Source organism: Lithobates pipiens, unplaced genomic scaffold, assembly GCF_037356315.1.
Source record: "Lithobates pipiens isolate NorthernLeopardFrog02 unplaced genomic scaffold, aLitPip1_a1.2 Scaffold_16, whole genome shotgun sequence".
In the NCBI taxonomy this organism is placed as follows: domain Eukaryota; kingdom Metazoa; phylum Chordata; class Amphibia; order Anura; family Ranidae; genus Lithobates; species Lithobates pipiens.
Genome location: NW_027507748.1, coordinates 42,724,104 through 42,751,577, shown reverse-complemented (window position 1 = coordinate 42,751,577; position 27,474 = coordinate 42,724,104). Strand labels below are relative to the sequence as shown.

The following is a 27,474-nucleotide window of genomic DNA, read 5'->3' as shown; positions in this document are numbered from 1 at the left end:
TAGAATAGAATAGAATATTAACAGAATACTATAGAAAAAAACAACAGGATAGAATAGAAAGAATATAACCATCTTCCAAAATTTGATTTTCAAATAGAATACATTTGACTAGAAAAGAATAGAATAGAAAATAAAATAATAGAAGATGAAAAAAATAGAATAAACAAATAGAAAAAGAATACAATTTAAAAACAATAGAATAAAATGAATATAACCATTTCCCAAAATTCAAATAAAATCAATTTGAATAGAAAAGCATAGATTAAAATAGGAAGATGTTTATATTCATTCTATTCTATTCTATTGATTTTTTTTATACTATTGTGTTATTTTCTATTTTTAAATTCGAATTGATTCCATTTGAATTTTGGAAAATGGTTATAATATTTCTATTCCGTTCTATTTTTTTTAAATTCTATTCTTTTCTATCCTATTCGAATTTCAGAATATGGTTATAATCTATTTAATTATATATTTTTTTTATTCTATTCTATTCGTTTCAATTCTATTCCATTATATTTTTTTCTCTTCTTTTCTATTCTATTTTTGGAATGAACATGCGCATTTAGAATACCGCAGTGGAGCGGGCTGGTGGGAACGGGGCCCTTCTATCATTCTGTATCTATAGAAGTTATTGATCAATCTGGCAGTGAAGCAGTTAAGACAATCACAATCAACTAGCAGAGCTGATAAAGCCTGGCCAGAGGGGTGAGGCGGAGGGATTAGGGACTTGTGTTACTCCTAATCAGCAGTATTAGCTCATCTATATAGGACAGCTGTGGGGGCAGCTATTGGATTAACAAGTCCTGTTGTATCTAGAGCTGGTCTGGGGAGTCACACATCCTGCTGCCGGACATGTATCCTCTCAGCCTAAAATCACTGAAAATGAAGTTGCGAACGAATAATCAGTATGTGCGCTGCGGGCTGGCCGAATTCCTGGGGACCCTCATATTGATTGTAAGTATTGATCCACGGCCTTGCTCTGTGCCGTTCGCGTTTCTTGTTATTGGAGGACTATTGTTTAGTACATAAGTCATTAAATGTACCTGATAACCCAAGCGCCCAACCAGAAAGGGGGGGCATAGAGTTTAATGGCTCTTTACATACAAACGCTCATAGGGCCTGTTTAACCACTTCAGCCCTGGAAGGACTTACCCACTTCCTGACCAGGCCATTTTTTGCGATTTGGCACTGCGTGGCTGTGCGACTCTGTATCCAAACAAAGTGTGTGTGTGTGTGTGTGTGTGTGTGGTGTGTTTTTTTTTTTTTTTTTTTTGTGTGGGGGAGTTCACACAAATAGAGCTTTCTTTTGGTGGCATTTGATCACCTGCAGTTTTTATTTTTATTTTTGCACTAAAAAAAAAAAAAATAATTTTCATATTTTTTGTTTAAAGAAAACATTTTCCATTCTGCTAAAAAAACTTTTTGCAAAAAAATAAAAATTAGGCCGAGACTTGTTCTGCTACGTATTTTTGGTAAAAAATAAAATTCCAATAAGCGTATACTGACTGATTTTTGGTTTTCACAAACATTATCACTTCTACAAAATGGGCGATAGATTTATGGCATTTTTATAATAGAATTTTTATTTTTACTAGTAATGGCGGTGATCAGCTTCTTTCCAAAATCCCGCCCTCTTCTAAGTTTTTTTTTTTTTTTTTTTTTTTTGTTTTCTGTGTGTTTTTGATCTGTATCTCCCTGCTGTTTGTAATAATAATAATAATAATAATAATAATAATAATATTCCACCCAAACACAGCAGGGAGATGCAGATCAAAACACACAGGGAAAAAAAAATGAAGGGGACGGGGTTTTGGAAAGAAGCTGATCGCCGCCATTACTAGTAAAAGTATTAATAATAATAATTGTGGTGCCACCCAGTTAATCACCACCCAAACACTGCAGGGCGACGCACATCAAAACACAGATTTTTTTTTAGAAAGGGGCGGGGGTTTTGGAAAGAATCTGATCACCATTACTAGTAAAAATAAATGTTGTTAATAAAAATAAAAAAATTCTAGCAATGGTGGATTCTTTTTAAAACCCCCGCCCCCTTCTAATAATGTGGTCTGTGTTGTTTGTTTTTATGTGCATCTCCCTGCTGTGTTTGGGTGGTGATCAACTAGGTGGCATCACAATAAATAATTGTGGTGCCACCCAGTTAATCACCACCCAAACACCTCAAAAAGCACAAAAAAAAAAAAATTTAGGTGGGCGGGGGTTTTGGAATGAATCTGATCGCCATTACTAGTAAAAATGTAATTCTATTGTTTTTTGCTTTCCATGCTGTCACTGTAGGCCTGACTCACACCTATGCAGATGCATTTGGCATTTTTCAATCCATGCTTTTCATCCATTGAAGTCTATAGAACCAGAAAAAAATTCCCGGCCCATTCCATAAACTGAACAGATGTGAACTACATCCTTAGGAAACCATGTTAAATGGACTGCAGGGTTTCTACAAAACTAAAAATGTGCTAAAAAACACACATAGGTTTGAACCAGGCCTAAGGCCCCTTCCACACGGGACGGACTGCGGCTGTGATCCAATCTGTCCGCTCAGCCAGCGCTGAGGAGGTGGATGACAGGTCTGTGTCCTTGCCGCCTACGCAGAGCAGACATGGACACAGCCCACTTTCCTCAGTGGGCGGCTGGATGTAAACAAACCAATTAATGTAAATGCATTTAAAGTGTGTTGCGGCGGGTGTTGCCACAACACAACTAAACGGGGATCTTAAAGCAGTTCTCCACCCTAAAGTGGAAGTTCCGCTCATCTGATCCCCCCCCCCCCCTCCGGTGCCACAATCGGCATCTTTCAGGGGGGAGGGGGGTGCAGTTACCTGGATAATCCAGGTATCTGCACCCACTTCCGGGACAGACCGCTGCAGATGCACGCCCCCCCATTTTGGGAAACACACAGTTCCCAGGACACAGCGGGGACCAGCAGAGATGCGCAGCGCAACTCGTGCATGCGCAGTAGGGAATCGGGGCAGTGAAGCCGCAACGATTCACTTCCCGATTCCCTGACAGAGGATGGCTCGTCATCTGCCGCCGACATCGCTGGACCCTGGGACAGGTAAGTGTCAATTTATTAAAAGTCAGCAGCTGCAATATTTGTAGCTGCTGGCTTTTAATATTTTTTTTTTAAGGTGCAGAACCACTTTAACGAGAGTTCTTCACCCTAGAAATATGAGAATATTGTAGCTACTGACCTTTAATGGGTCACTTACCTGTTTAGGGATTCAGCGGTGTCCTCGCCTGAGCTGGCTCTTCGCTGGTCTTCCATCCAAGCGCAGGCATGTTTACTTTTGACTGCTTGAGGCTTCCTACTACGCATGTGTGGACTACGCTGCAGTTTTGTAAATGGTCCCGCAGCTTTCTGTGACGTGTCCCAGAAGGCTGTGCAGGAAGGTGGGTACAATCTTCTGCTTGAATCGCCACGGCAATCCTGAAAGTGGGTACCTGTCTAAACCAGGTACCAATCAAAAGACTGGCAAAACCAGTGGCGGCTGATGCTGTATATTTTGGGGGGGCCCCAACAGACGAGACGCCCGTCACTCTTCCCCCCCCCCCCGGTTAGTCACGTTGCCCCCCCCCCCCCCCACCAGCCCTACGCTTGCCCCATCTAGCAGCTTCAGCGCTTTAATACGTCTTTTCGGGCACCTTCCCTCAACAGCCGATATGATCGCTTCTCCTCTCGGCCAATCAGGTCTCAGTAATTGCTTCCTGATTGGCTGGGAGGAGAATCAGAAGGACCATGGCGAATAGTTGCAATTATCACACAACTGGGTAGTGCTTTTTTATGTCAATTGGAGCCTCTGTGTCCCATCATCCTGATCTATTGGCTTGAATATCTGGAGCCTCTGATCCAGAGCAAAGCATATCTATCCTGTGTTCTGGCTTATTCTGTATTTTAGTCCAGGGCCAATAACTCAAAGCTCCAAAGTCCAGAGGGTCACCATGAATGACCCCACATATCTCCCATACCCTTGACCAGCCTACCCAAACCCAATAAAAATGTTGAGTATTTCCCAACATGGACGGATGTTGCGTAGTTTCACTAGTTCCCACAGTGTCAAGTGTCAGGCTGTCTGCCGCAATATCATGGTCCCCCTATAAGTTGCTGATCGGCGCCATGGCTAGTATTAAAATAATATATATAATATTCAAGTATATATCCCAGGGGAAACTGGTGTGCTTGCCATGACAGTCCTTCCTCAGGCACCTTCTGGGTAGGATGACAGTACTTTCAGTTGTGCATTTATGTTGTCACCCTGGTTGTGCTTCCGGTGAAGAACAATAGCTCAGGCAGGAAGCTATCAGTCGACCATCAATCATAGGTGACAGAGGAATTCCTTACCCCGCAGGCACATACCCATTGCATATGTGCAGCTGTGGGGCTGGGAATGCTGCTGCCGCCGCCTGCGATTGGATGTCAGCTTTGACAGCTTACTGGAAGGGATAGGCCAGACCCAAACCTGAGCCCATCCCTAGAGATGGTGATAGTGTTGTACAATGACCATACTGTTACAAGGTTGTTTTGCTTTATAAATAAGAGGTGTGTGTGTGTGTGTGTGTGTATGTGTGTATATGTATATGTATATGTATATGTATATGTATATGTATATGTATATGTATATGTATATATATGTGTATATGTAGCACTATCTCCCGAAGGAGCTGCTGGTTTTATTTGGGCTTACCGTTACCTCACCTGCTCGCCTCTGTCACAGGGGTCCCGTTGGAAAGTAGTCCAAATGATGTTGAATCTGACACTTGATCCTTAACTTTTATTAGGATAAGCACAAAAGTCCTTCAATAGAGGGTCAGGCACCTAGTAATTGTGGGTTAGAGGTATTGGTCAGATCCAGAGGACAAACGGCTCCAAAGACTGGATCCAGCAACCACCGGATAGGCCCCTCTCACTTGAACTAGCAGCCGATGAGATGCTTAACAATGTCTCTGCCACAGACTTGTCAAATGAACTAAGAAATCTTGAGTTTTTTAAAGAACTAACATACAGTAACAGTTTCTTTCAGCCGACCCGGTGATACTGTGTGGGTATTGATCCGGGTTGCGTCCTCCAACTGAGTTTCCAGGCTCCTCCAGAGACCCCAGCCTTGCACTCGGTCCTCCCCTGGATCCTCCAGTTTTCTTGGCTTCTCCCATCAGACGAGACAGCACAGGACCACCCCTGGATCAGTAGGCCCCAAGACATTCCTGGGCCTACACTCTCAGTAGCAGAGCCTCGGGTCAGCCGGCCCCCAAGGCGCAGGACCATTCGACACAGACCCCAGCCCAGGAGGGCCATGAGGTCGGGATAGTGTACCCCGGAAAACTAACCACCAAAAATGGCGTTGGTACCTTAAATACCATCTCCCAGAATGCACAGCAGGGAAACCACTCCCACTGAGCTAATTCAGAGCAAGAGGTGGTATTCAATACATCCAACCTGCTGCATTTGCACACCTACCGGTGGTGACAACGACACCTACGGTCAAAAGGGAACCAATGCAACCCAGCTGGACTGACAGAAACCAGAACCTTTAGGGAAAAATTAGCCTGAGCCCAACTGCCGCTTCAGACAACTAAATTAGAAAAATAGCGTCTGCTAGATTCAGTGCTGGTGTAGAGCATTAGAAATTGGTGATTTTTTTAAGAAACGCACACACTGGGAAAGCCGGCTCTCCACTGCAGTAATTGGGCAGAAATACAGTATGTGGGGCAATGAAGACTATACACCACAGTTTATAAATGGCCTATAAAATGTAGGCTGCAATGTGCGAGTCGAAGCGTAGTATAACCACTTGACCTCGAAGATTTACCCCCCTTCATGACTAGGCCATATTTTGCAATCTTGCACTGTTACTTTAACTGACAATCATGCAACATTGTACCCAAATGGAATTTATAATTTAATAATGGGGAGGGTATTCCCTTTCCATTTTACCCGATAGATCCACAGGTGTAGACCCCTCTGGTGGTCAAGGGGTTGGGAGGTGGTACTGGGACCTTGGTGTTTAGTCCTAGGGACACTCCTGGTGATACTCTGCTTAGGAGTATGGCCTTGCCTTTGGTTTTAAAAGTGAACTGGAGGACTATAATTAATAAAGTGCAAAATACTCCAGCATTGGTGTGGTAAATAAAATTAAAAATGATAATGGTAATAGTGATAAAATAATAAAAGCTGCACCAATTTTACTGAACTTTCACTTTTACAATGCAAATTACTATATAAATTATTAGTGCGCTAATATCAATACTCAGTATAATTCCATGCCATAGAGATTAATAAAAAAAACGGTGTAAAAGAATAAAAAACATTACTCAATACTCCATAATTCGTGCGATAGATATGGAAATATGAAAAGTTTTTTTAAAATATTACAATCCTTGCATATACAAGTCTGCTCCGGATGTTGGAAGGATCTGATCAGTTACATGCAGTCATAACACTTCCGTACGGTGATGTTAAAAGACTCCAGATAAAAACTTCAAAAGGACTTATCCTGCAGTCTCCTATATCAAGTCCACAAACACCATACCCAAACAGACTTTAATCGCTGTTCCACATATATCTTATCTTTTGCTCTTATCTCTTGCTCTTCTTAATTCCCATTTACCATAAAAGAGAAGGCAAGGAATAGTGTACTACTGCAATCTTTTTTTTTTTTTTCCCATGGAGGACTGTCAGTCGGTAGGATACCCAGACATGACGCAACCTTCTATCCAGTTTCCAGGCCTGGGAGAGATCCCATGGACAAGAGTATGGATCCGCTCTTGGACACCTGGAACTCTACCTTGGGACAGAGACAATCTTGTCGTCCTTTCCCATGCTCTTGCGGGGGGTGGCATATAGCGTGGATGCCTCGACTGACTGCATATGTCTGCCAGATCCTCAGCCCTAGTCATCCAGTTAAAGCTTGGCAGTAGGACAGTGCATCCAAGGCTAAGCTCTGTGGGATTCTTATGGAGAAACAGTTTAGATCGGACGGCTGATGGTTGAGAGTCCTTTCCCGTCTGGTGTAGTACAGGGACGCAAGGAATAAGTCTTGTCCTCAGAGAATTCAGGTTCCCAAAGGTCCACGTTCCAAAGAGGTCTTGGGGTCAGAAAGGTGGAGAGGGTTGGTCCTCCCAAACGGTCCACAGGAAGATGGGGGGGGGGGGGGGGTTCAGGCGAGGTAGAGGAGCCAGTTGGGAATCCAGGAGTAGAAGTTATCGCTCCATAACCAGAGGGATAAGTGGCAGAACAGTGGCTAATGGGTTAGCATTTCTGCATACCAGCACTGAATGTCTGGGTTTGCACTCCAAATATGCTAAAACCAAGGTTATGTCTCCTATTCTCATTGCACCACATTGGCCCAGGAGGCTGCGGTTCCCAAGCCGGTATGTTCTGGCGTGGAACCTTCCTGGACACTGCCAGTCTGGAAGGACCTTAATCTCAGGGGTTCATTCTGCTGTCCCCAGGTGGAGCAGTGGTTTCTCCTTCATGGCTTACGAGGAAGAACTGCAAAAGGCAAGAGCTTCTTGGATGGGGTGGTGGCCCTGCTAAGTAGCAGGAAAAGGGAAACCCGCTCCATCTACCAGAGACATGGTATGTAGAGGGCATTTCCGATCAGGGGGCCCCCTTTTCTACAAATCCATATTTCCATATCGGGTGCTTTTTTAAGAGGGTTGCCTCGCAGTTTCACGGAGGCCAAGAAATGATTCTGCCAACTTTTGGTTCAAATCCTGTGGGTGAACATAAGTTGGATATTAAAAGGTTGTAGCACCTTTGACAAACTCTACAGGTTGGACCTGTGGATTGCTAAGGATCGGACCTTCTGGGGAAAAAAGTGGTCCCACCCTAGGGTTAAGCGATTATCCTCTCAAAGGTGGCTGTCCTTAAAGATGCTCAGGGAAAATCGGTTGCGTACCGGTAACATCTTTCCAGGAGTGTTTCAGGACAGCGCCGATATCCACCAGAAAAATGTTTGCAATAAGGAGGCTGCTAAGTGGGTAGCAATTTCATCTAGCAGCACTGGGGTTGCTGATTCAATTCCCCAACATGCTAGTGGATTCCCTGACAGGGGAACAGTCGGTAGGATTAAAAGTTGCGTGTATGATATGTTCTCCTCAGCTGGCCAGAGGTACTCTAAGACTTGGTCCAGTGGGGCAGGAGGAGCTTAGATCTTGAAGCTAAGGCAGTGTTTCCTGTGAAGAGGAGCCGAGGTCTCGCAAAGGTGTCTTTCCTGAAAGACTCCTGGAAAAAGATGTTACAGGTACGCAACTCTGATTTATTTATTTTTTTCCACAAAATGGTGCTTTCTTTTGGTAGCATTTTAGCATCCATTATTATAATTTTTTACGCTAAAAAATACCGACAATTTAGAGAAAAAAACAAACATTTTCTCCTTCCAACTTATCCAATAAAACTAAATTCCTTCATAAATTTAGGCCAATATGTATTCTGCCACATATTTTTGTTATAAAAATATGTTTATTGATTGGTTTACACAAGTTATAGCATCTACAAGCTATGGGATATATACTTGAATATCGTATATATTTTTCTCCTATTGTCTTCCAGGACAGCCTCTGAGATATAGGGCTACACCCTCCGGGACAGGAAACATGTCAACCCAATGAGATAAAAAGGGTGGTCCTCCAGGCCGCCCTCAGTGTTTTTTTTTTTTTTTTTTTTTTTGTTTTGTGCTTCCTGCCGGATGGGAAGGAGCATGTTGGAACTAACGGGAGCTCCTTATCTCAGGGGGTGTCCTGGGGGAGCACCTGGTGGACCTAGCCCATAGCACCCCTCTGTCCTATGAGGGGGAGGAGAGGATCACTAACGGTCTCCGCTGCCACAAAACGTTCAGAGAGAACGGGACCCCGATGTGCGGCAATCTCCCTACTACCTTACTAACCGCTCGTACCTGGCCAGTCGGATGGCAGGCGGGAGACGTTCGGATCCACTGGCTAGCGTTCGGGTACTGCATGGAGCGGTGTGTTTGTAGGAATGAATGGCGTGAGTGGGCAGAGTTTTCGCATTTGGAAGTGCGAGAGACACACTTCCACCGGAATTGCATCATCAGGGGGTGCCGTGGGACCTGTCCCAGTCCCCAGGGTGCAGCGGTGTGGCTGTAGGGCTGTCTGGAGTGGTGTAAAGACTCAGGGGGACTGAGTGAATACAGGAACTATGGAGGGCACAGTGGTGCAGGTGGACTCTGGTTCGGCAGGCTCCAGCACCTCCCATGTAAGCTCGGTGAGGGCAGACCAGGTCTTACACTAGGGGGTTGAGGGGTCACTTTGGCCATAGAACCCTCCCGGGGTGGGGAACCTGCTGGTGAGGGAGGCACTTTTTTTTTTTCCCTTTCAGGTCAAACAGAATAGAGCCCAGATGCCCTTGCCCAGAAGGAAATGTGCCATGTGTGGGGCTAAGTTAGTCACCGGTTGGGAGAAGGCGCTTTGCCCTGAGTGTGTCAGTAGCCTGGTCAAGTCTTTACATCCATAAAGGATGATTGCATCCACCTTCCAGTCGTTTGAGTATGATGGACAGGATGCAGGGTCCCTCTGTTTCCTTACCCAGGGCAGTTGGCATGCCTTCCTTATCTGAGCCAAGTCAGGAGGAGGGGGATAAGGAGAGGGTACCAAGATCGCTAGCCTCCTCTTGGACAGGGTCAACTTCTGAGTCTGAGGGGGAGGAAGGGTCCTCTAGGGCGTACAGATACAAGTTATCTTTGGATGACATGGGTGACCTTCTTAAAGCGATATGACACTCTGGAAATCATGGAAGAACAGGTCCAACATTCCAAGCACGACTTGATGTATCGGGTCGAGTGCACAAAAAGACAGGGTATTCCCCGTTCATAAATCATTGATCGAGGCGATTTTGCTGGAGTGGGAGCAGCCGGAAAAAGGCAGTTTTTTTTTTTAAGGCAGCCTTAAACTGAGGTTCCCTTTTGAGACTGATGCGGTGCATCCCTGGAACAAGGTCCCCAAGCTTGATGCCCCTTTGGCTAAAGTCTAAGACGGATTTGGCCTTTGACATGGGTTCACTCAGGGATCCCATGGATAAGAGGGGAGATGTACTGCTCGAGGGCTTGGGATGCCTCTTCGATTGGGCTCAAACCAGCCCTTGCCAGACCTGTGTGGCCAGGAATTTAGAGTGTTGGCTTACCCTGTTGCAGTCGCATATTTCAGCAGGTACTTCCAGACAACAACTGAAGTCCTTCCCATTACTGTTCAAGGCAGTGGGATTTTTGTCTGACGCCTCCGCAGAGTCAGTTAAATTAGCTGCCAGGTCTGCTGCATTAGTGAATGCAGCCAGAAGGGCCGTATGGCTTAAGACCTTGATGGGTGGCGCAGCTTTAAAAGTAAAGCTGTGCGGATTACCTTTTTCGGGGGACCACTTGTTGGGGGCTGGCCTGCAAGAGGCGTTAGAGCGCACGCAGGGTAAGAAGAAAGCTTTCCCAGAGAAGAAAAAGGCTGAAGGAAAGCGTTTATTTATTTTTTTTGGAGGCTCCAGGCAGCAGAACCTGCAGGAAAGGGAGGTTCGCCCCAAGAAACATTGGTTGGGTCACAAGGGGAGGGGCAGAGGAGGAATCTTATTTAATCCTCAATCCACCTCGAAGACCCAGTGACTCCTGTGTCCCCGTGGGAGGAAGGCTGGGGGAAGTTCCTCCCACAATGGGCCGCTTCAACCGCAAGCCCATTCATATGCAATGTAATAGGGAACTGCTACAGGTTGGAGTTTGTTTCAGTTTCCCTTACGAATTTTCAGGTAACCAGGTTACCAAGAGAAGGCAAAGGCCCTGGGTCTTCTTTTGGGAGACCTGGTAGACCAAGAGGTATTGGTACAGGTACCTCAGGAGAAACGAGGCCTGGGTGTTTACTCCCACGTCTTCGTGGTAAAGAAGCCTTCGGGGAAATTCAGGCTGATCCTAAATCTCCTTGAACAAGTTCATAAAATGCAAACGATTCCGGATGGAATCAATCTTTTCGGTAACCAAGTTTTTTTTTATTTCGGGGCTTGTCACATGGCCACGGTGGACCTCAGGGATGCGTATTTACACATCCCGATTCATCCGGAATCCCAGAGGTTTCTCAGGTTAGCAGTCCAGACGAGCACGGAGGTGATACAGTTCCAGGGTCTTTATGAAGGTACTGGCAGAGGCTCTGGCCCTGTTGAGGCTCAGGGCTATAACTGTGATTCCATATTTGGACGATGTCCTGTTTATAGCCCATTTGGCCCAACAGCTGGAGAAAGACTTGCAGGAGGCATTGGTTTTCCTGTGTTCGCTGGGGTGGTTGATAAACCAGGAAAAGTCCCAGTTGACCCCCTCACAGGAGGTCCTGTATCTGGGGTACAGGATCTCTTCTGTAGGAATGAGGGTGTTTCTCCTGGGGGAGAAGATCAGGAAGGTAGAGCAGGCGGTAGCCCAGCTTCAATCAGGTCGGGAAGCCCAGATCAGGGAGGTTGAGAGTCCTGGGACTGATGGCGTCCTGTTTTCCAGCGGTGGCTTGGGCAAGGCATCAGTGCCCGTTGCAGAGTCTTATGCTCCGTTATTGGGATGGCAGGGAGCAGAGCCTGGATCAGGTTATGTCCCTATCCTCTGCGGTCAGGAGATCGCTGTGGTGGTGGCGGGCCCAGGTCAACTATGACAAGGGTCTTCCCTGGTCCCAACAGGCCGTGGTGGTGGTGGTCACAACCGATGCCAGTGCGTTTTGGTTGGGGTGCCCACCTGGAGGGCGCCTTAGCTCAGGGGGCCTGGTTAAAAGTGGAGGCATGCCGTTCCTCAAACCAGAAGGAGCCTCTAGCGCTTTTGAGAGCGATAGAAGCTTTCCAGTCCCAGATAGAGGAGTGGGATCTTCATGTTCGGTCAGACAATGTGGCAGCAGTAGCTTATCTGAACAAGCGGGGGGGGGGGGGGGGGGAACCCAAAGCGCTGCAGGCTATTGCAGACAGGTTTTTTGGGCCGAGAGGAACTTGTCCTCTATCGGTGATTCATCTGAAAGGCTCTCAGAATTCGCTGGCCGATTTTCTCAGTCAGCAGAAGGTAGGCCAGGGCGATTGGTCCCTCAACAGGGAGGTGTTCGAGGAGATTGTGTCATGCTGGGGGCGGCCGGAGATAGACCTATTTGCAGCAGAAAACAACAAGCAGGTGACCGTTCTTTTCCATTCACCTGCAGGATCAGGCCATGGGTATAGATGCAATCCTTGGCAATTCGGTCTTTGTTATGCCTTCCCCCTAGTAAGGATGATTGCGGAGGTTCTGCAGAAGTTCTTGACAGAAGCTACAGACCTCATCTTAGTGGCACCTTTTTGGCCAAGGAGACCCTGGTTTGCCAGTCTGAAGAGGTTGGCCATTCATCCCCCATTGTCTCTTCCGATCAGGGAGGATTTGGTTTCCCAGGGGCCCATTCTACATCCTCAGACTCAATTTTACGGCCTGGTATCTGAGGAACAGCTCCTACGATCACAGGGTTTCTCAGAGTGGTTAAAACCTTGTTAGAATGCCGTAAGCCGGTAACCAGGACGATTTACGCCAATATTGGGAAAAGGATTAACTCCTGGTTGCGGGAACAGGGAGTTAAGCATCCCGGGGTCCCGCCAGTCTTAGATTTTCTTCAGGCGGGGGTAGAGCTGGGTCTTTCTATCAGTAACCTAAAGGTGCAGGAGGCAGCCTTAAGTGTTTTCCTGCAGACCTCTCTCCAGCAGAATCCTTTCGTCAAGAACTTCTTCAAAGCTCTGGCTAAATCCAGGCCAGTGAAGATAAAGACCTGCCCTACCTGGGATCTGTCCTTGGTCCTTAGGCCCCTGACCCTAGATCCCTTCGAACCCTTAGAGCAGGCATCCCTTAAATTGTGCTTTTTTTTTTTTTTTTTTATAGCGATCACCTCAGCCAGAAGGGTGAGTGATCTGCAAGCTCTCTCGATCAGGGAGCCGTTTTTGTTAATTTTAGAGGACATGGTAGTATTTAAGACTGACCCTAGTTTTCTCCCTAAGGTTGTCGACTTTTCATAGGCCACAGGACATTATTTTGCCAACATTTTTTATTTATTTTTTTCAACCTCAGACAGGGATGAGGTAGGATCTTTGAGGTTGTTAGATGTTAGAAGAAGCCTTTTTTATTTTTTCTGGAAGCCATTAAGGACCTCAGGAAGTCGGATTCACTTTTTGTTAATTATGCGGGCGCTCACAAGGGCTGCAAGGCGTCCAAATAGTCTATCGCCAGATGGATAAGATTGGCGATAGTTAAAGCTTATCAGTTAGAGGGGAAGCAGGCTCCCTTAGTAAAGGCACATTCTACCAGGGCGGTTTCTGTTTCATGGGCAGAGGGCTGGAGCCTCTCCGGAGATCTGCAAGGCAGCAACTTGGTCCAGCTACTCTGTTTGCAAGACATTACCGTCTGGATTTACTGTCTGACAAGGAATAGACTTTTGGATGCAAGGTTCTCCAGGCAGTGGTCCCGCCCTGACAAGGTGAGTTCCTTGCTTATCTCAGAGGTTGTCCTGGAAGACGATGGGAGAAAACCGGAGTTAGACTGGCTCTGGACTAAAATACAAAATAAAAAGCCAGAACTCAGGTTAGATATGCTTTGCTCTGGATCGGAGACTCCAGATATTCAAGCCAATACACCAGATGATGGGAAGCTTATTCATTCTGCTCTGCAGGAATTTTTTTTTTTTTTCATAAGCAAAGCCAGAATGCATTCCTACAAACCATGGTGGTATGTGATATCTACTGATGCTTGATCTATACCACCTTTCTTGGCATGCAACTCTACCAGTTTCTATTATTCACTAAAGCTTTTACCTGTAGAGGCCCTACTCTGCGGTCCCTAGCAGCTTTTCCCCTGCTAGAGACCCAAGTGTGATCGGGGTAACCTTTTTGTTGAAGCTTACACCAGGCAATTGACTTGCTCTCCAACACTAAGTCCCCATTCACACATGAGAGTAGCGTTTGAACTTTTTTCCGGCGTTTTGACGTGCGGATTTGCACGTTTTCATGCAGCGTTTTTGAGCTTTGGCTTTTTTTCATTAGCCAATAGGAAAAACTCATCTGTTTCATCATTTGCTGCTATGGTTTTAGATTTTATCATCTGCTTCCAGCTCCAAAAATGCACAAATCTGCACGTTTCGAGCGACAAAAAGGTTCCAGAACTTGTTTGAGCTTACGGGCTTCTCCATAGAGAATGTATTCCCCTGCCCCCCCCCCCCCCCCCCCCCAAGCGTTTTGTAGCTTTAGGCTTCAAGCTACAAAACGCTTAGGTGTGAATGAGGCCTTTGTGTTGGAGAGCAGGTCATTTGCCTGGTGTAAGCTTCTACACGAAGGCCCCATTCACACCTGAGCACTTTGTAGCTTGAAGCCTGAAGTTACAAAACGCTTGAGGGGGGGGAAAAAAATCCATTCTCTATGGAGAAGCCCTATGCCTGAAGTTCTGGACACTTTGTCTCTCGAATCGGGCAGATTTGGGCGTTTTTGGAGCAGGAAGCAGATGACAAAATCTAAAAACATGGCAACAAATGATGAAACGGATATTTTTTCCTATTGGCTAATAAAAAAATTCAAAGTTCAAAAAACGCCGGAAAAACACTGCGTGGAAACGTGCAAATACGTGCGTCAAAACGCTCAAACGCTACGCTCGGGTGTGAATGGGGCCTTAGTGATGGCGTGCAGGCTCCATCCTAAACCTTGCATCCCAGGAGGATGGTAAGGCCACGTGGTCCTCTATACCTGGAAGAATTGACTTATTTTTAAGGGCATCTACAGAGCAGTGGGAGGAGATGGTAAGAAAACCTGTCACCATCCTAAATGGACACAGTGATTTGGTTCCTCTTTTTAACCACTTCAGCCCCAGAAGAATTTACCCCCTTCCTGACCAGAGCACTTTCTGTAATTCGGCACTGCGTCGCTTTAACTGACAATTGCACTGTCGTGGGATGCTGTACCCAAACAAAATTGACACCCTTTTTTTCCCCACAAATAGAGCTTTCTTTTGGTGGTATTTTATCGCCTTCGCGGTTTTTATATTTTGCGCTATAAACAAAGCGACAATTGTGAAGAAAAACGCAATATTTTTTGCTTTAATAAATATCCCCCAAAAATATATATGAATATATTATTATTTATTTTTTTCCCTCAGTTTAGGCCGATATGTATTCTTCTACATATTTTTGGCAAAAAAATGCAGTAAGCATATATTGATTGGTTTGCGCAAAAGTTTTATAGCATCTACAAAATAGGGGACAGATTTATAGCTTTTTTTAAAAAAAAATTTTCGCTTTATCATGACTGCGACATTATGGCGGACACATCCGACAATTTGGACACATTTTTTGGAACCATTGGCATTAATATAGCGATCAGCGCAATTAAAAATGCGTTTACTGTAAAAATGTCACTGAAGGATTTAACACTAGGGGGCGGTGAAGGGGTTAACTGTTCCCTGGGAGGTGATTCTAACTGAAGGGGGAGGGGACTGACTGGAGGAAGTGACAGATTGTCCCTCGCTAATAGGAACACACAATCTGTCACTCCTGTCAGAATAGGGAAGTGTTTACACACACTCATCCCTGTTCTGTCTCTCCTGGTCATGATCACTCGTGGCCGGCGGTCACGAACATCGACACCCCCACTGTGCAGCGGGCGCGCGAGCCAATGTATAGTTGCGTGTTTTCGCGCAGGGGAGCCAACCCGTCGCCGTAAAACTGCGGCGGCTGGTCCAGAAGCCGTTAAAGCAGTGTTTCTCCTCCAGCCCTCAATAGGGATGGGCTCCGGCGTGTTTGCACAGCCCACATGCAGAACCTGACAGGAAGTCGGCGCTGCGCTAATCGCAGGCAGTGAGACATTGTCCTGATGTGCGGCTGCAGAGATCGAGAAATGTCTCACTGCCTGTGATTAGCGTAGTGCTGACTTCCTGGCGGGCTCTGCACGTGGGCTGTGCGAACACACCGGAGCCCATCTCTAGTCCTCAAGTACGCCCCCCCCCCCCCCAACAGGTCATGTTTTCAGGCTGTCCATTATTTTGCACAGGTGATTTGATCAGTTTCACTGCCTTAGTAATTACCACAGCCATTTTCATCTGAGGGAAATCCTGAAAACATCTACTCTTGAGGATTGGTGTTGAGAAACACTGCTTTTAAGGCTGGGTTCACACCGCTGCGGCAGCGAGAACCGGATGTGATTCGCACCGAACTGCAGTGCAAATCACATCCGATCTCTGTGCGATGCCAGTTCAGCCATACAGATAGTATGGCTGAATATGCATCGCACCCGCCCCAAACTCGCACGGGACCCTTTTTTTTGGTCCGCAGCAGAATCGGATCGCATGGGTGTTCACACCATGCGATCCGATTCCTGTCCAAGTTTGCAGATCGCACTGCGATATGCGAACTGATCTGGGGGTGTCATTAACATTTCACTGACACTCCCAGCAGTCCGCATAGGGCAGTGTGAACTGCCGGCGGGAGGCATGCGATGCGGGAAAACGCAGCGGATTTGCGGCGTTCCCGCATCGCTCCAGTGTGAACCCAGCCTAAAGCAGGGGTCTCAAACTGGCGGCCCTCCAGCTGTTGCAAAACTACAAGTTCCATCATGCCTCTGCCTGTGGGAGTCATGGTTGTAACTGTCAGCCTTGCAATGCCTCATGGGACTTGTAGTTTCACAACAGCTGGAGGGCTGCCAGTTCGAGACCCCTGTTTTAAAGCGTGACCCTTGCATATGCATAAATAGCCAAAATTTTGCTGGCTGTGCAGAAATTGGCAGCACAAATTTTTCGCTATGATTTTTGTTTTTTCTTTACCTGTTCCTTTCCCTTCTAGCTCTTTGGCTGCGGTGCTGTAGCTCAGATGGAGTTGAGCGGTCTTGCTAAGGGGCAGTTCCTGAGTGTCAACATTGCGTTTGGGTTTGCAGTGACTGCTGGAGCCTACATCTGTGCTGGAGTGTCAGGTGAGCTGCTTCCTGATGAGGTCTTTGGCATCCCCCACTTCTTTGTGCAGTAAATTGGCTTGGGCCTCTTACACCATTGTACATTAGACATGTGCACTGACAAAAAATGTAGTTTTTCATTTTTTTTTTTTTTTTAATCTGTCACTCAATTAAAAGCTGGATATCTGGACTGTATGCACTGCAGGAAGGTTACATGTGACTAGAGATTACTGCCATTGCAGTTCCCTTTGTTTTCTCTCAGCAAGATTAATTCCAAAAGGTTAGAGTTAATGTCTTCAGGACGATCAAATTCAGATACAGTTTTATAAATATGCCCCTTAATAATTTTGTACCTAACTTCTTGAAATCTGTTTATTCACTTCCTAAAATCTGAACACCTGAGACCATTAGAATAAGATTGCATTACACTTGCTGTTCTAATGGTTTCAGCAACTGCTGACTGTACAGCTTGCCATAGGAAAACATAGGAAGGACCTGACTGGCAAGGCCTGGCCAAGGAGTAGGCAGAAGTGGCCACCTTGGGCCCTTCAGCAGGAGGGAGCTCAAAAAGGGCAGGACCTGCAATCTACATTATATTGTCAAAAGTATTGGGATACCTGCCTTTACATGCACATTAACTTTAATGGCATCCCGGTCTTAGTCCCTAGCGTTGGCTACCCTTTTGCAGCTATAATGGCTTCAACTCTTTTGAGAAGGCTGTCCACAAGATTTAGGAGTGTGCCAATGGGAATGTTTGACCATTCTTCTAGAAGCACATTTGAGGTCAGGCACTGATAGACTAGAAGGCCTGGCTCAGTCTCTGCTCTAATTCATCCCAAAAGGTATTAAGTCGGGTTGAGGTCAGGACTCTGTACAGACCAGTCAAGTTTCTCAACCCCATACCTGCTCATCCATGTCTTTATGGACCTTGCTTTGTGCACTGGTGTGCAGTCATGTGGGAACAGGAAGGGGTCATCCCCGAACTGTTCCGACAAAGTTGGGAGCATCAAATTGTCCCAAATGTCTTTTGTATGCTGATGCTTTTAAGAGTTCCCTTCACTGGAACTAAGGGGCCAAGTCCTACCCCACACCATAGTCCCAAAAATTATTTGGACAAGTGTAGCACTGACCCCCGAAGGAGCAGCTGATTTTCTTGGGTATGGAAGCTCAGGCACTTTGAAACTGCTGACCCTTAATGTCTCTCTAATCCAGGGAGTAGCCACTCGCAACTGGATATTTCCACTGTCGGATAAATCCTGGTTTATGGACTTAGCAGCCGACACATGACTCAAACTTGGCAAAGTCTCTGCCACAGACTTGGTTGCAAACTTTTAGGTGAACAGAGTCTCTCACAGGAACTTTGTTGTAACAGGATAGAAATGGGAACCTTCTTGCAGCCGGTCCGGCGATGCCATAAGAAATGTGGATTCAATTAGTGTCCATACAGCTCAACATCCAGGCTCTTACCGAGTAGCCAGCCTCGTGCGTGGCCCTCTTCTGAAGAGTCCCCCCTTGGTTGCATAACGAGTTGCTGGGCCTCTCCAAAACCAGAGACAGCACCGGACCACTTAAGAATCCTCCTTCCAGTTACTGTGCCTCAGACTAGCCAGTTCCAAGATTCGGAAACTGATGGATCCACACCCCAGGCCATGAAGGCCTCTGGGGGGTGGTCAGGAGGACCAGGACCATGGAGTCAGAACATACTTCTGGACTGGAACCCAGAACCATGTGACTTCAGCACCTTAAGTACCCTCTCCCGGAATACACAGCGAGACAACACACCCACTGATTGGGTACCAATCTCTCTCTGAGCCAATGTGTCCAACCAGACTGCATTCCAATGCCTGTCAAAGGTGCTAACTACACCTATGACCAGGCAGAACATTAGTACAGTCCAGCCAAACTGATGCCAAAACCACAATTTAGAACGACTAACCCCAAGGCTCCACTATAGTCTTGGGTAAAAAAACTAAATTTACAGACATAGCGCGTACTCTTCAGGAGTACCGGCGCTACACAAGTATACAAAGCAAGGTCCATCAAGACATGGGAGAGAGTTTGTAGTGGAGGAGCCAAGCCTTCTTGTCTAATATCGGTGCCTGACCTCACAAATGTGCTTCTGGAAGAATGGTCAAATATTTCCCTGGACGGCCTTCCCAGAAGAGTTAAAGCTGTTATAGCTGCAAAGGGTGGGCCAACTCAATAATGAACCCTACGGACTAAGACTGGGATACCATTAAAATTCATGTGCGTGTAAAGGCAGGCGTCCCAATATGTTTAACAATATAGTGTATGTTGATGCTAGTGCACGGCTAACACTTTGGCCTAATTTACCTTGGAGATGCAGAAAGCTGCAGGTACTGAAAAGTGTCGCACTGTTTATATTGTGTAGCATTGAAGGTTTTTCAACATACTACAAATGCAGTCAGGGAAACCTTTCCAATTAATGAATTTCAATGATGTTCAGGTGTTTGACATGGAGTTCTACTTTATCTAATCCTACAATCCGCAGGTGCCCACCTCAACCCAGCCGTGTCTCTATCCATGTACCTCCTCCAGAGGATGACTTGTAGGATGATGCTGGTCTACTTCTTGGCCCAGTTCATTGGATGTTTCACTGGGGCTGCTCTGGTCTTTGCTCTTTATTTTGGTAAGCATGGAACACCCTTGCTGCTAGCAACCATTGGGCTGAAATGATTTGCTCAATTTTGTTATCCTAGAAAGCTATCCTATGGCCAGATCATGGAGGGGAGGGGGGGGGGGGGGCTTTTGGCATAGCAATTGTTTGAAACCATTTGAGCTTCTGCTATGTGGAGCCAAATAGTTTACTGTGTGTGGGGATCTATGAACTGGGTGATCATTTGTCAAAATCTGGGTTGGCATTTTATATGGTCAACACATGTGGTATAGTTCAGCATGGTCAGTGGCACAAAGCCACCTACAGATACCGGTGTATAATAAGTTGTAGGATCAGAGGGCTACCTGGGAGCACAAACCTTTGTACCTACACAAAGGTCCTTAGTGGCATTTTTTTTCTTTATGCCAACAGTGTTGGTGTATTTTTTTATTCACATATCTGTAAGATGGATCCATGTCTAGAACAGGGTATGTAGTTTCAAAAGGTCACAGCATGAGCTTTGCAGGTTTTATGATGGTTTTTTATGGCTCGAAAAAAACACTATATGAATCAGTCCTTTTCTGCCAGGGTTCAATGTCACTCTAGTGTTCCTCCAGTGGTTGGTACTTGTGCTATGGCTGATTGACCGCTTATCTGATGCTGCCTGCACAGTTACAAGCAAATACAATCTGTAGAATTCTTCCTCAGTTTAAAAAAAAAAAAGTTGACTCCATTTAATATAAAGGCTCACAAGGGCTGCACTGTTGTATTCAAACTGTTGTAAATGCATATTATGTTATCCAGATGCTCTTCATGTGTACAGCGGAGGTAACTGGACGGTGTCTGGAACACAAGCAACAGCAGGGATATTTGCATCGTACCCATCAGAACACCTGAGTGTTTTTAATGGACTTTCAGATCAGGTAAGGTTCTCTGTTGTGCGTGATATTGATGATATATATATTTTTTAGAATTAATACAAGTAGCTGTAGCAAGGTCCCAGGACTCCTTCGGTCTAATGAGAACCTCCAGGGCCAGAGATGGCTGACATCCTTCTGTATATGGTGGGTTGTGAGGCATAGTGGGTGCAAAGCGGTTAGATTGGGCGCCAGGCACTTCTTGCATGCAAAAGATTTTATTTCTCTTAACAGAACTTTGGGAGAGGGTTAGGGCCAGGACACCCTTGGGTAGTTGCAAGATTAATTGGCAGACTCAGACTTCAACAGGAGGACAGCCATGCAGGGAAAGGCATCCATCACGCCACATCTGCATGTGTAGGAATGCCGTCTCCTATGGCACAGTCTTTAACAGTTCCTTCGCTTCCACTACAATCACTTCTTGTAGTTCTTCAGCCCACTGAGCTCCAAGTCTCTCCCTAGACTAGTTGATTCACTGTCACTGAATCCCCTGAGCTTCTCTAATCTTCAAGCATCACTCCCGCCACTCTACTGGGTCCCTAGCTTGGTACTCAAGATACTTCCCTGATGAGTTTACTTCCTCTTTCATTCCCTGCAAAGCATAATGGACTACTATGCATTGCATAGTAGTCCATAATGTGTCACTTACCTGACACAGGAGCCAGCGATGTCACCACTGTCCCCTGTAGTCCGGCGCATCCATCTTCTCGGTGGGTCTTGCTGCTCCGCCGCTGTCATTTGGCGAAGCCACAATGACTTCACTCCCGCACGGGAGCCGACACGCGCGGCATCTTCGTCGTTGACTGTGTGTGCTCAGTGCGCCGCTGTCTACGGTTTAGGACATGGGTCTTCAAACTATGGCCCTCCAGTTGTTCAGGAACTACAATTCCCATCATGCCCAGTCATGTCTGTGAATGTCGTCAGTTTTACAATGCCTCATGGGACTTTCGCAACAGCTGGAGGGCCGTAGTTTGAGGATCCCTGGTTTAGGAGATATTTCTTGGACCTACAGGTAAGCCTTAATCTAGGCATACCTGTAGGTCAAAGTGTGTTGTAAGGGTTTACAACCACTTTAATGTATTGACAAATCCTGGTCTTTGCAATATCCGACCATCATACGGCCTCAAATGGCTAACTGTAGAAGAATGGCTAGTTTTAATAGCCGTGTAGCTACAGTTGAACAAAATTGGGTAAATTAAGCGCACTCTGGGTAGGGGTACAATATTTTCAAAGGGCAGACACGATAAGAGCCCATAGCAATTGGTCCATATAAAAAGTGGTCCACATACATATGATTACTACATAAACTAATATCTGAGCTGCCAGCTTGCAGATAGAAGTGGATCGAAAACATAGACAAAAACAAAGTGGCGCCTTCTAAGCGTAGCAATTCAGTAATTTTAATAAATTGATATGTGGTAATAACAGATGCACTCACAAACGATGGGGAAGGGCGTGTAACATAAAGATCATCCACACTTGTCCTAGAGGAGCAGAATGTAGCCTGGTGTAAGCCGTGGAGTCGTCTCTTGTAGCGATTATGGTGGTGGAACTCAGCGCTTCCACGCACTTCCCCATCGTTTGTGAGTGCATCTGTTATTACCACATATCAATTTATTAAAATTACTGAATTGCTACGCTTGGAAGGCACCGCTTTTTGTAGCTACATTTGGCTTGGCATTAGCTTCCAGTCCAGACTGGGGAAGGAGAGGTAGCACAAGGAACAATTCAATGCAGAACAGGCTGGTAAGAGTAGAGGCAAGGGATCAGTAGAGTGAAATAACCCGGGCACATGTTAGGAGAGTACAAATAAAATGAACAATCAGGTCTCCTGACCTACCAGGTGGGACTGTGCCATGTGGCAAAGCTGTCTTAAAAAAAAAAACTGAACTGGATGGATCTAAATGCAAATTTGGCAGGTAAAACCCCTTACGAGTGTCATTTCATCTGTATTTAGCCGTTTGCCTGGAGTTCAGTTTTGTGGCCTCTTTACTAACTTAAGGGAAATGTCTTGAAAAGCTTGTTTCCACTGATTGGCTTTAAAGTGGAGCTCCATCTGTTTTTAACTTAAGTCAGCAGCTACAAAAAAGCATAGCTGCTAATTTTTAAATTTCAAAGAATTTTATTTTCAAAAAACAAAGTACAAATATATGCCAGGTGCAGACATATGATCATAAAATACATCCCAGATTAGTTGGCCGGCTGAGTATCACAAATACAGGTGTAACATTACAAACCCCTGAGACCTCTAGAGGCAAACAATCTGTTCCATCAAGATGTAACCCTGGGGAGCGTCATGCCTTCAAATGTCCAAGAAAGCTGCTGATTTTCAATAAACTCGCCTGTCCCACAGTTCAGTGTTGTGGCCGCCTGGAGCCTCGCTCCTCTTCCTCTCTGCGCCATTATAGCAACTGTGGGCACCCGGCCATGACTGCTTAACGGCCGGGTGTGCACTGCGCTCTGCTATTGGTTAGCCAACACAACAGGTCCCAGAAGATCTCTGGCAGGGAGGGGCCGCCTAGGGCATGAGGAGGAGGAGTCGCCTAGTCGGCCAAAAAGAGGAAGAGGGACAGGAAGTACCACTAAAAATAAGGTACGTAAATCAGTATTTCAACTTGACAAAGACCTAAAAGATGTAATTGGAGGAAACCCACACAACAAAATTGTGTCCTGATAACTGTTCCACTTGATTTTGATTCTGCTTAATGGCTATTGATTTTTGTATCCTTGAATATCCTAACTTGTGTAGAGCTACTTGCTTCCTTCTGTTGGCCATGTTGACCTATTCTACATATCTGGTCACAGGTGATTGCCACTGCTGCCTTGATGGTCTGTATCCTGGCAGTAGTAGATGAAGCCAACAATGCTGCTCCTCGGGGACTCCAGCCTTTTGTGATTGGTCTTGTGGTTCTTCTGGTTGGTCTATCAATGGGCTTCAACTGTGGGTACCCAATAAATCCTGCCAGAGACTTGGCACCTCGTATCTTCACTGCAATGGCCGGCTGGGGCCTGGAAGTCTTCAGGTAATGTTTAGCTTTAATAGAATCCCCTTTTCCCTCCAAGCATTTTTATATAAACATATTTTTTTTTTTTTTTTTAAAGGGCTAGTGCAACCTTTTTGAAGAGCGGGGGCCACTTAAGTGATTTGGTAATCGGTCGTGGGTCACAATGGAATAGTTGAGATTTTCACATTTTTGTATTTTGAATGACGAAGATTTTAAACAATCGGGATCATCATTTTTCCATGGGACCAATCCCCCCATTGGAAGCTTGCCCACTGTTAAATCACAAATAAACTTTAATTTTTTTTATTAACCAGATCTCTATTAATCCCACTATCTTGCTCAGGTGTGACCAAGAAAAACTCTAAACCAGTGTTGGTCTCCACTTTATTGGGGACTTTGCAGCAATCACTTGAATTGTCTACAGTCCTTGTTTTGGCAATCTAAACAACCCAGGGAAGCACTTGCCCCAGTAGTGCAATAAACTTCTTAAAGTGATTGTAAAGAATATTTTTTTTTTTTAAATGACAAACCTGTCATACTTGCCTCCACTGTGCAGCTCGTTTTGCAGAGTGGTCCTGAACATCTTCTTCTGGGGTCCCCCGGCGGCTCCTCCCCACATCAGTTAACCCTCCTATGAGAAGCGCTCTCCCAAGGGGGTTACCTTGCGGGTGTGCTCCCGAGTCCAGCATTTGCGTCCACAGACACGAATGCTGGACTCGGCCCTGGCGCCAACATCATTGGATTTGATTGACAGCCAATGGCTGCACTGATATCAATCCAGAGCTGGGACACCTTGGAGGGAGGGACATTGCGACCCCCCCCCCCCCCGAGCAGATGAAGGGGCTCAGGTAGGTAAAATGACACAAGGGTTTACAACCCCCTTTAAGCAAAAATATGACACCTAATGCACTCGCATGCTCCCGGAATTACACCAAGCTAATAGTACAACTGAATCCACCTTCTGGACCCCTGTATAGAGGCCACTAGATGTAATCCACTCGCCTAAATGCTCCTCTTCCTGTGTCTTAGCACAGAAAGGGAAGAGCAGGAAGCCAACTGCAAAGGTAGCTTTTGTATGACAACCACCGGAGGACCGGCAATCATTCAGTAGAGCGGCGTGGACACAAAAGGAGGCTGTGCGGGTTGCCATAGGTTTGAGGTCGTGGGGCCACATCAGATGGGTTGAGCATACCTGGGGTTACTTTACTATACCCTAAGCTTCCTACAGTTTTCACCCAGGGTACACACTTTTGCAATTGAATCCACTGGGAAAAGTGTGAAATCCTTTAATGGAAAACATTCATAACTCCACCCCAAAGTAGGAAGCTTTGCTAATGATGCAAAAGCAGTTACTGGTTGCCTGCTTTCACATGACTTTAAAATATTTTTTTTGGTGCTCAACAGTAGGTTGAATCCCAAAGGGGCAAAAGATCAACACTGAAAAAAACCTCATAGCACACGATTCAACTTTGTCCGTCCATGCAAACATTGTTTTTCTATGGAGCTGGCTGTTAACAATTGGGCCCCTTGCACACAGCAGGGTATCTCTCTGCTGAGCAGGTGGCTGACTACCCGCTGCTCTATGCATGTCCATTTCCATCTGATTGTCATGTCATCTGATCTGCTGGATGGATGGCAAACTTATTCCTCCCCTCCCCCATCCATCCATCAGTTTTTTTTTTTTTTTTTTTTTTTTAGCAGACTTTATCAGATGCCAGTGGGAGACAGCGGACTCGTCCATGGACATTATTTGCGCTATAAACAGTGACAATTTTGAAAAAATGCATTAATTTTTACTTTGCTATAATATCCCCAAAAATATATAAACTTTTTTTCTCAGTTGAGGCCGATATGTATTCTACATATTTTTGGTAAAAAAAAAAAGCGTATATCGCACACATTTATAGCACCACTGGCATTTATACAGCGATCAATGCTATAAAAATGCATTTTTTTTCTGTAAAAATGTCACTGGCAGGGAAGGGGTTAATGTGTTCCCTATTGTGTTCTAACTGAAGGGGATGGGGGGAGGGGACTGTGTAGGGGAGATGACAGATCGCCATTCATACTGTGTATGAACAGAAGATCTGTCTGTAAATACAGTTTCCGGTGCTCTGAGTGTAGAACACAGATCCCGGTTCTCCGTGTGACGGCGGTGATCGTGACCATCGGGCATTCGCAGCGGCTACGGTGGTGTGTGCGTGTGTCCCCTAGTGGCCACAGGGAAAAGCAACGTTGCATAATGTCGTTTCGCCCAGCCGTGCCATTCTGTACAACTGCAGGTTGACAAGTGGTTAAGGAAGGGGTAAGAGACTTCTTTTTTTTTTTTTTTTTTTTTTTTATATTATAGGTACATTTTATACCTACTAAAGCTGGCCTTGGGTAGTTTGCTTCTTGGTTGGTTCAGCAGGGACCGGCCAAGATTTGAACCATCTATGGGTAGCTTGATTGACTTTGGTACAATCAACCTGGGTACAAACAGCATGCCAGATTTTTATATGCGATTTATTGCAAGCGGCTATTGCCACTAGCAAATCGCTGCGTTCTCCTGGCAGGGATGGCTCCACATCTGCCCCACGGGGAGAACAATTTTTTATTTTTTTTCCCTCCTGGACGGGAAAAGGTGAACAGGGATGCACCGTACCCCCTGCTGCCAGCCGCTGCGCAAGTAGTGTGAACCCAGACTAAATGGCTTGTAAAAGGGAGGGGGGTGGTAATTTTGGCAAACTGTACATTTTACTACCCTCAACACTGATGAATAAAACTGTTCTGTAAAAGAACAATCATAGCTACTAGTTTTTTTCCTTGTGTTGACTTATGTAAGCCCATTCATAGCAGGACTTGGGTTAGAAATCTCCCCCCCCCCGGCACACCTAGCCCCTTCCTCCTACCAGGTGCCCCCACAGCAAGTGGCTTTTTATGGGGGAACCCAAGCTGAGCCACTGCCTTTCCATTCAGACATGAAGCTATGGCTTGGCCCCACCCCCTCTTCTCATTTAGCTCACAGACTTTGACAGCAGAGGGAGCCAATGGGGCCTGCTGCTGTCTCTGCCAATGAGGGCGAGTCCTCAGACAGCCAAGGATCTCGTGCAACATCACTGAAGCGGGATGGGACTTGGATAAGTATGATGGGGACTGCTGCACACAGGGGCTTTTATTTTTTTGTGTATAGTTTAGTAGTTTGCTTGGAGTTCAGCTTTACCTTAACTACAATTAATATTTAAATGCTAAGCCTATATTGCACATGACCTTCTAAAAGTAACAAATTGCTTTTTCTTGCAGGGCAGGTGGGCACTGGTGGTGGGTGCCAGTGCTGGGACCAATGGTAGGGGCAGTGGTGGGGACGTTTACTTATGAACTGCTGGTTGGAATTCACCACCCTGTGCTCCACAAGAAGGATGAGCCTGAAGAGGATGGCGAGGAGAACCACGCCCCACAATATGAATTGGTCCAGTCTCATGCTTAACACGGACATCTAGTTTTGCCAAACTTTACCAGATGTCTGTCTAAAAGCCGTATTTTGCCCTACAAGCCATATGACTTTACCCAACAACTGTTAGTTTTGTAATCATTTTGTCCAACAACCAGAACTTTTTTTGCCTTAAGGCCAACCAGAAGAAATGGCCTCAACCTTTTAGGCCTTCTAACAAACAGAGCCAACAGCAATGTGCAAGAGGCTGTAATCTACAGCAGCCAATCAAATGGTCTTTAGTGTGACCCCAGTAAGTTGACAACATCCGACACGCTGGGTCTTGGAAATCCTTTTGTAGATATTGCCCCTATGGCTTATATTTATAAAAGAGAATATATCTCTCTATCTCCATGAAGTTTACACCTTTTTTGATGTCCTAATGAGATTTTAGCTTTTTTTAAATCGTGTCTAAAAGTTTGTAAATTTGTAATATCTGGATTAATGTATAGAATACAATTTTGTAATTGTAGTAATTCCCAAGGCTGTAACAAGCCTTTGCAGTTTATTTGACCTGATTAATACAAAAAAAACAAAGACAAAATGACAATTTGTGT

The 27,474-nt window shown here is 45.7% G+C and overlaps 1 protein-coding gene across 2 annotated transcripts; it reads left to right on the top strand.

Annotated features, from left to right (window-relative positions):
• The first annotated feature begins 733 nt into the window (after nt 1-733).
• On the top strand, nt 734-27,412 carry LOC143981738 (aquaporin-3-like). Of its 2 annotated transcripts, none has more exons than XM_077479791.1 (6): nt 734-957; nt 16,804-16,930; nt 19,422-19,559; nt 20,331-20,449; nt 23,249-23,466; nt 26,736-27,412. In XM_077479791.1, exons 1-6 carry the CDS (start codon nt 856-858, stop codon nt 26,803-26,805), a joined length of 774 nt encoding a protein of 257 aa, XP_077335917.1. In that variant the 5' UTR covers nt 734-855; the 3' UTR covers nt 26,806-27,412. The 2 variants fall into 2 exon arrangements, with proteins under 2 accessions (XP_077335917.1, XP_077335916.1); XM_077479790.1 differs by having other exon boundaries at nt 26,731-27,411.
• The last annotated feature ends 62 nt before the right edge of the window (nt 27,413-27,474 follow it).

Excerpts from the sequence above, each read along its gene's own strand:
- LOC143981738 (XM_077479790.1), top strand. The coding sequence starts at position 856 with ATGTATCCTCTCAGCCTAAAATCACTGAAAATGAAGTTGCGAACGAAT. Across the intron at positions 958-16,803 it reads TGGGGACCCTCATATTGATT|CTCTTTGGCTGCGGTGCTGT; the intron begins GTAAGTATTGAT and ends TTTCCCTTCTAG. Across the intron at positions 19,560-20,330 it reads GGTCTTTGCTCTTTATTTTG|ATGCTCTTCATGTGTACAGC; the intron begins GTAAGCATGGAA and ends TATGTTATCCAG.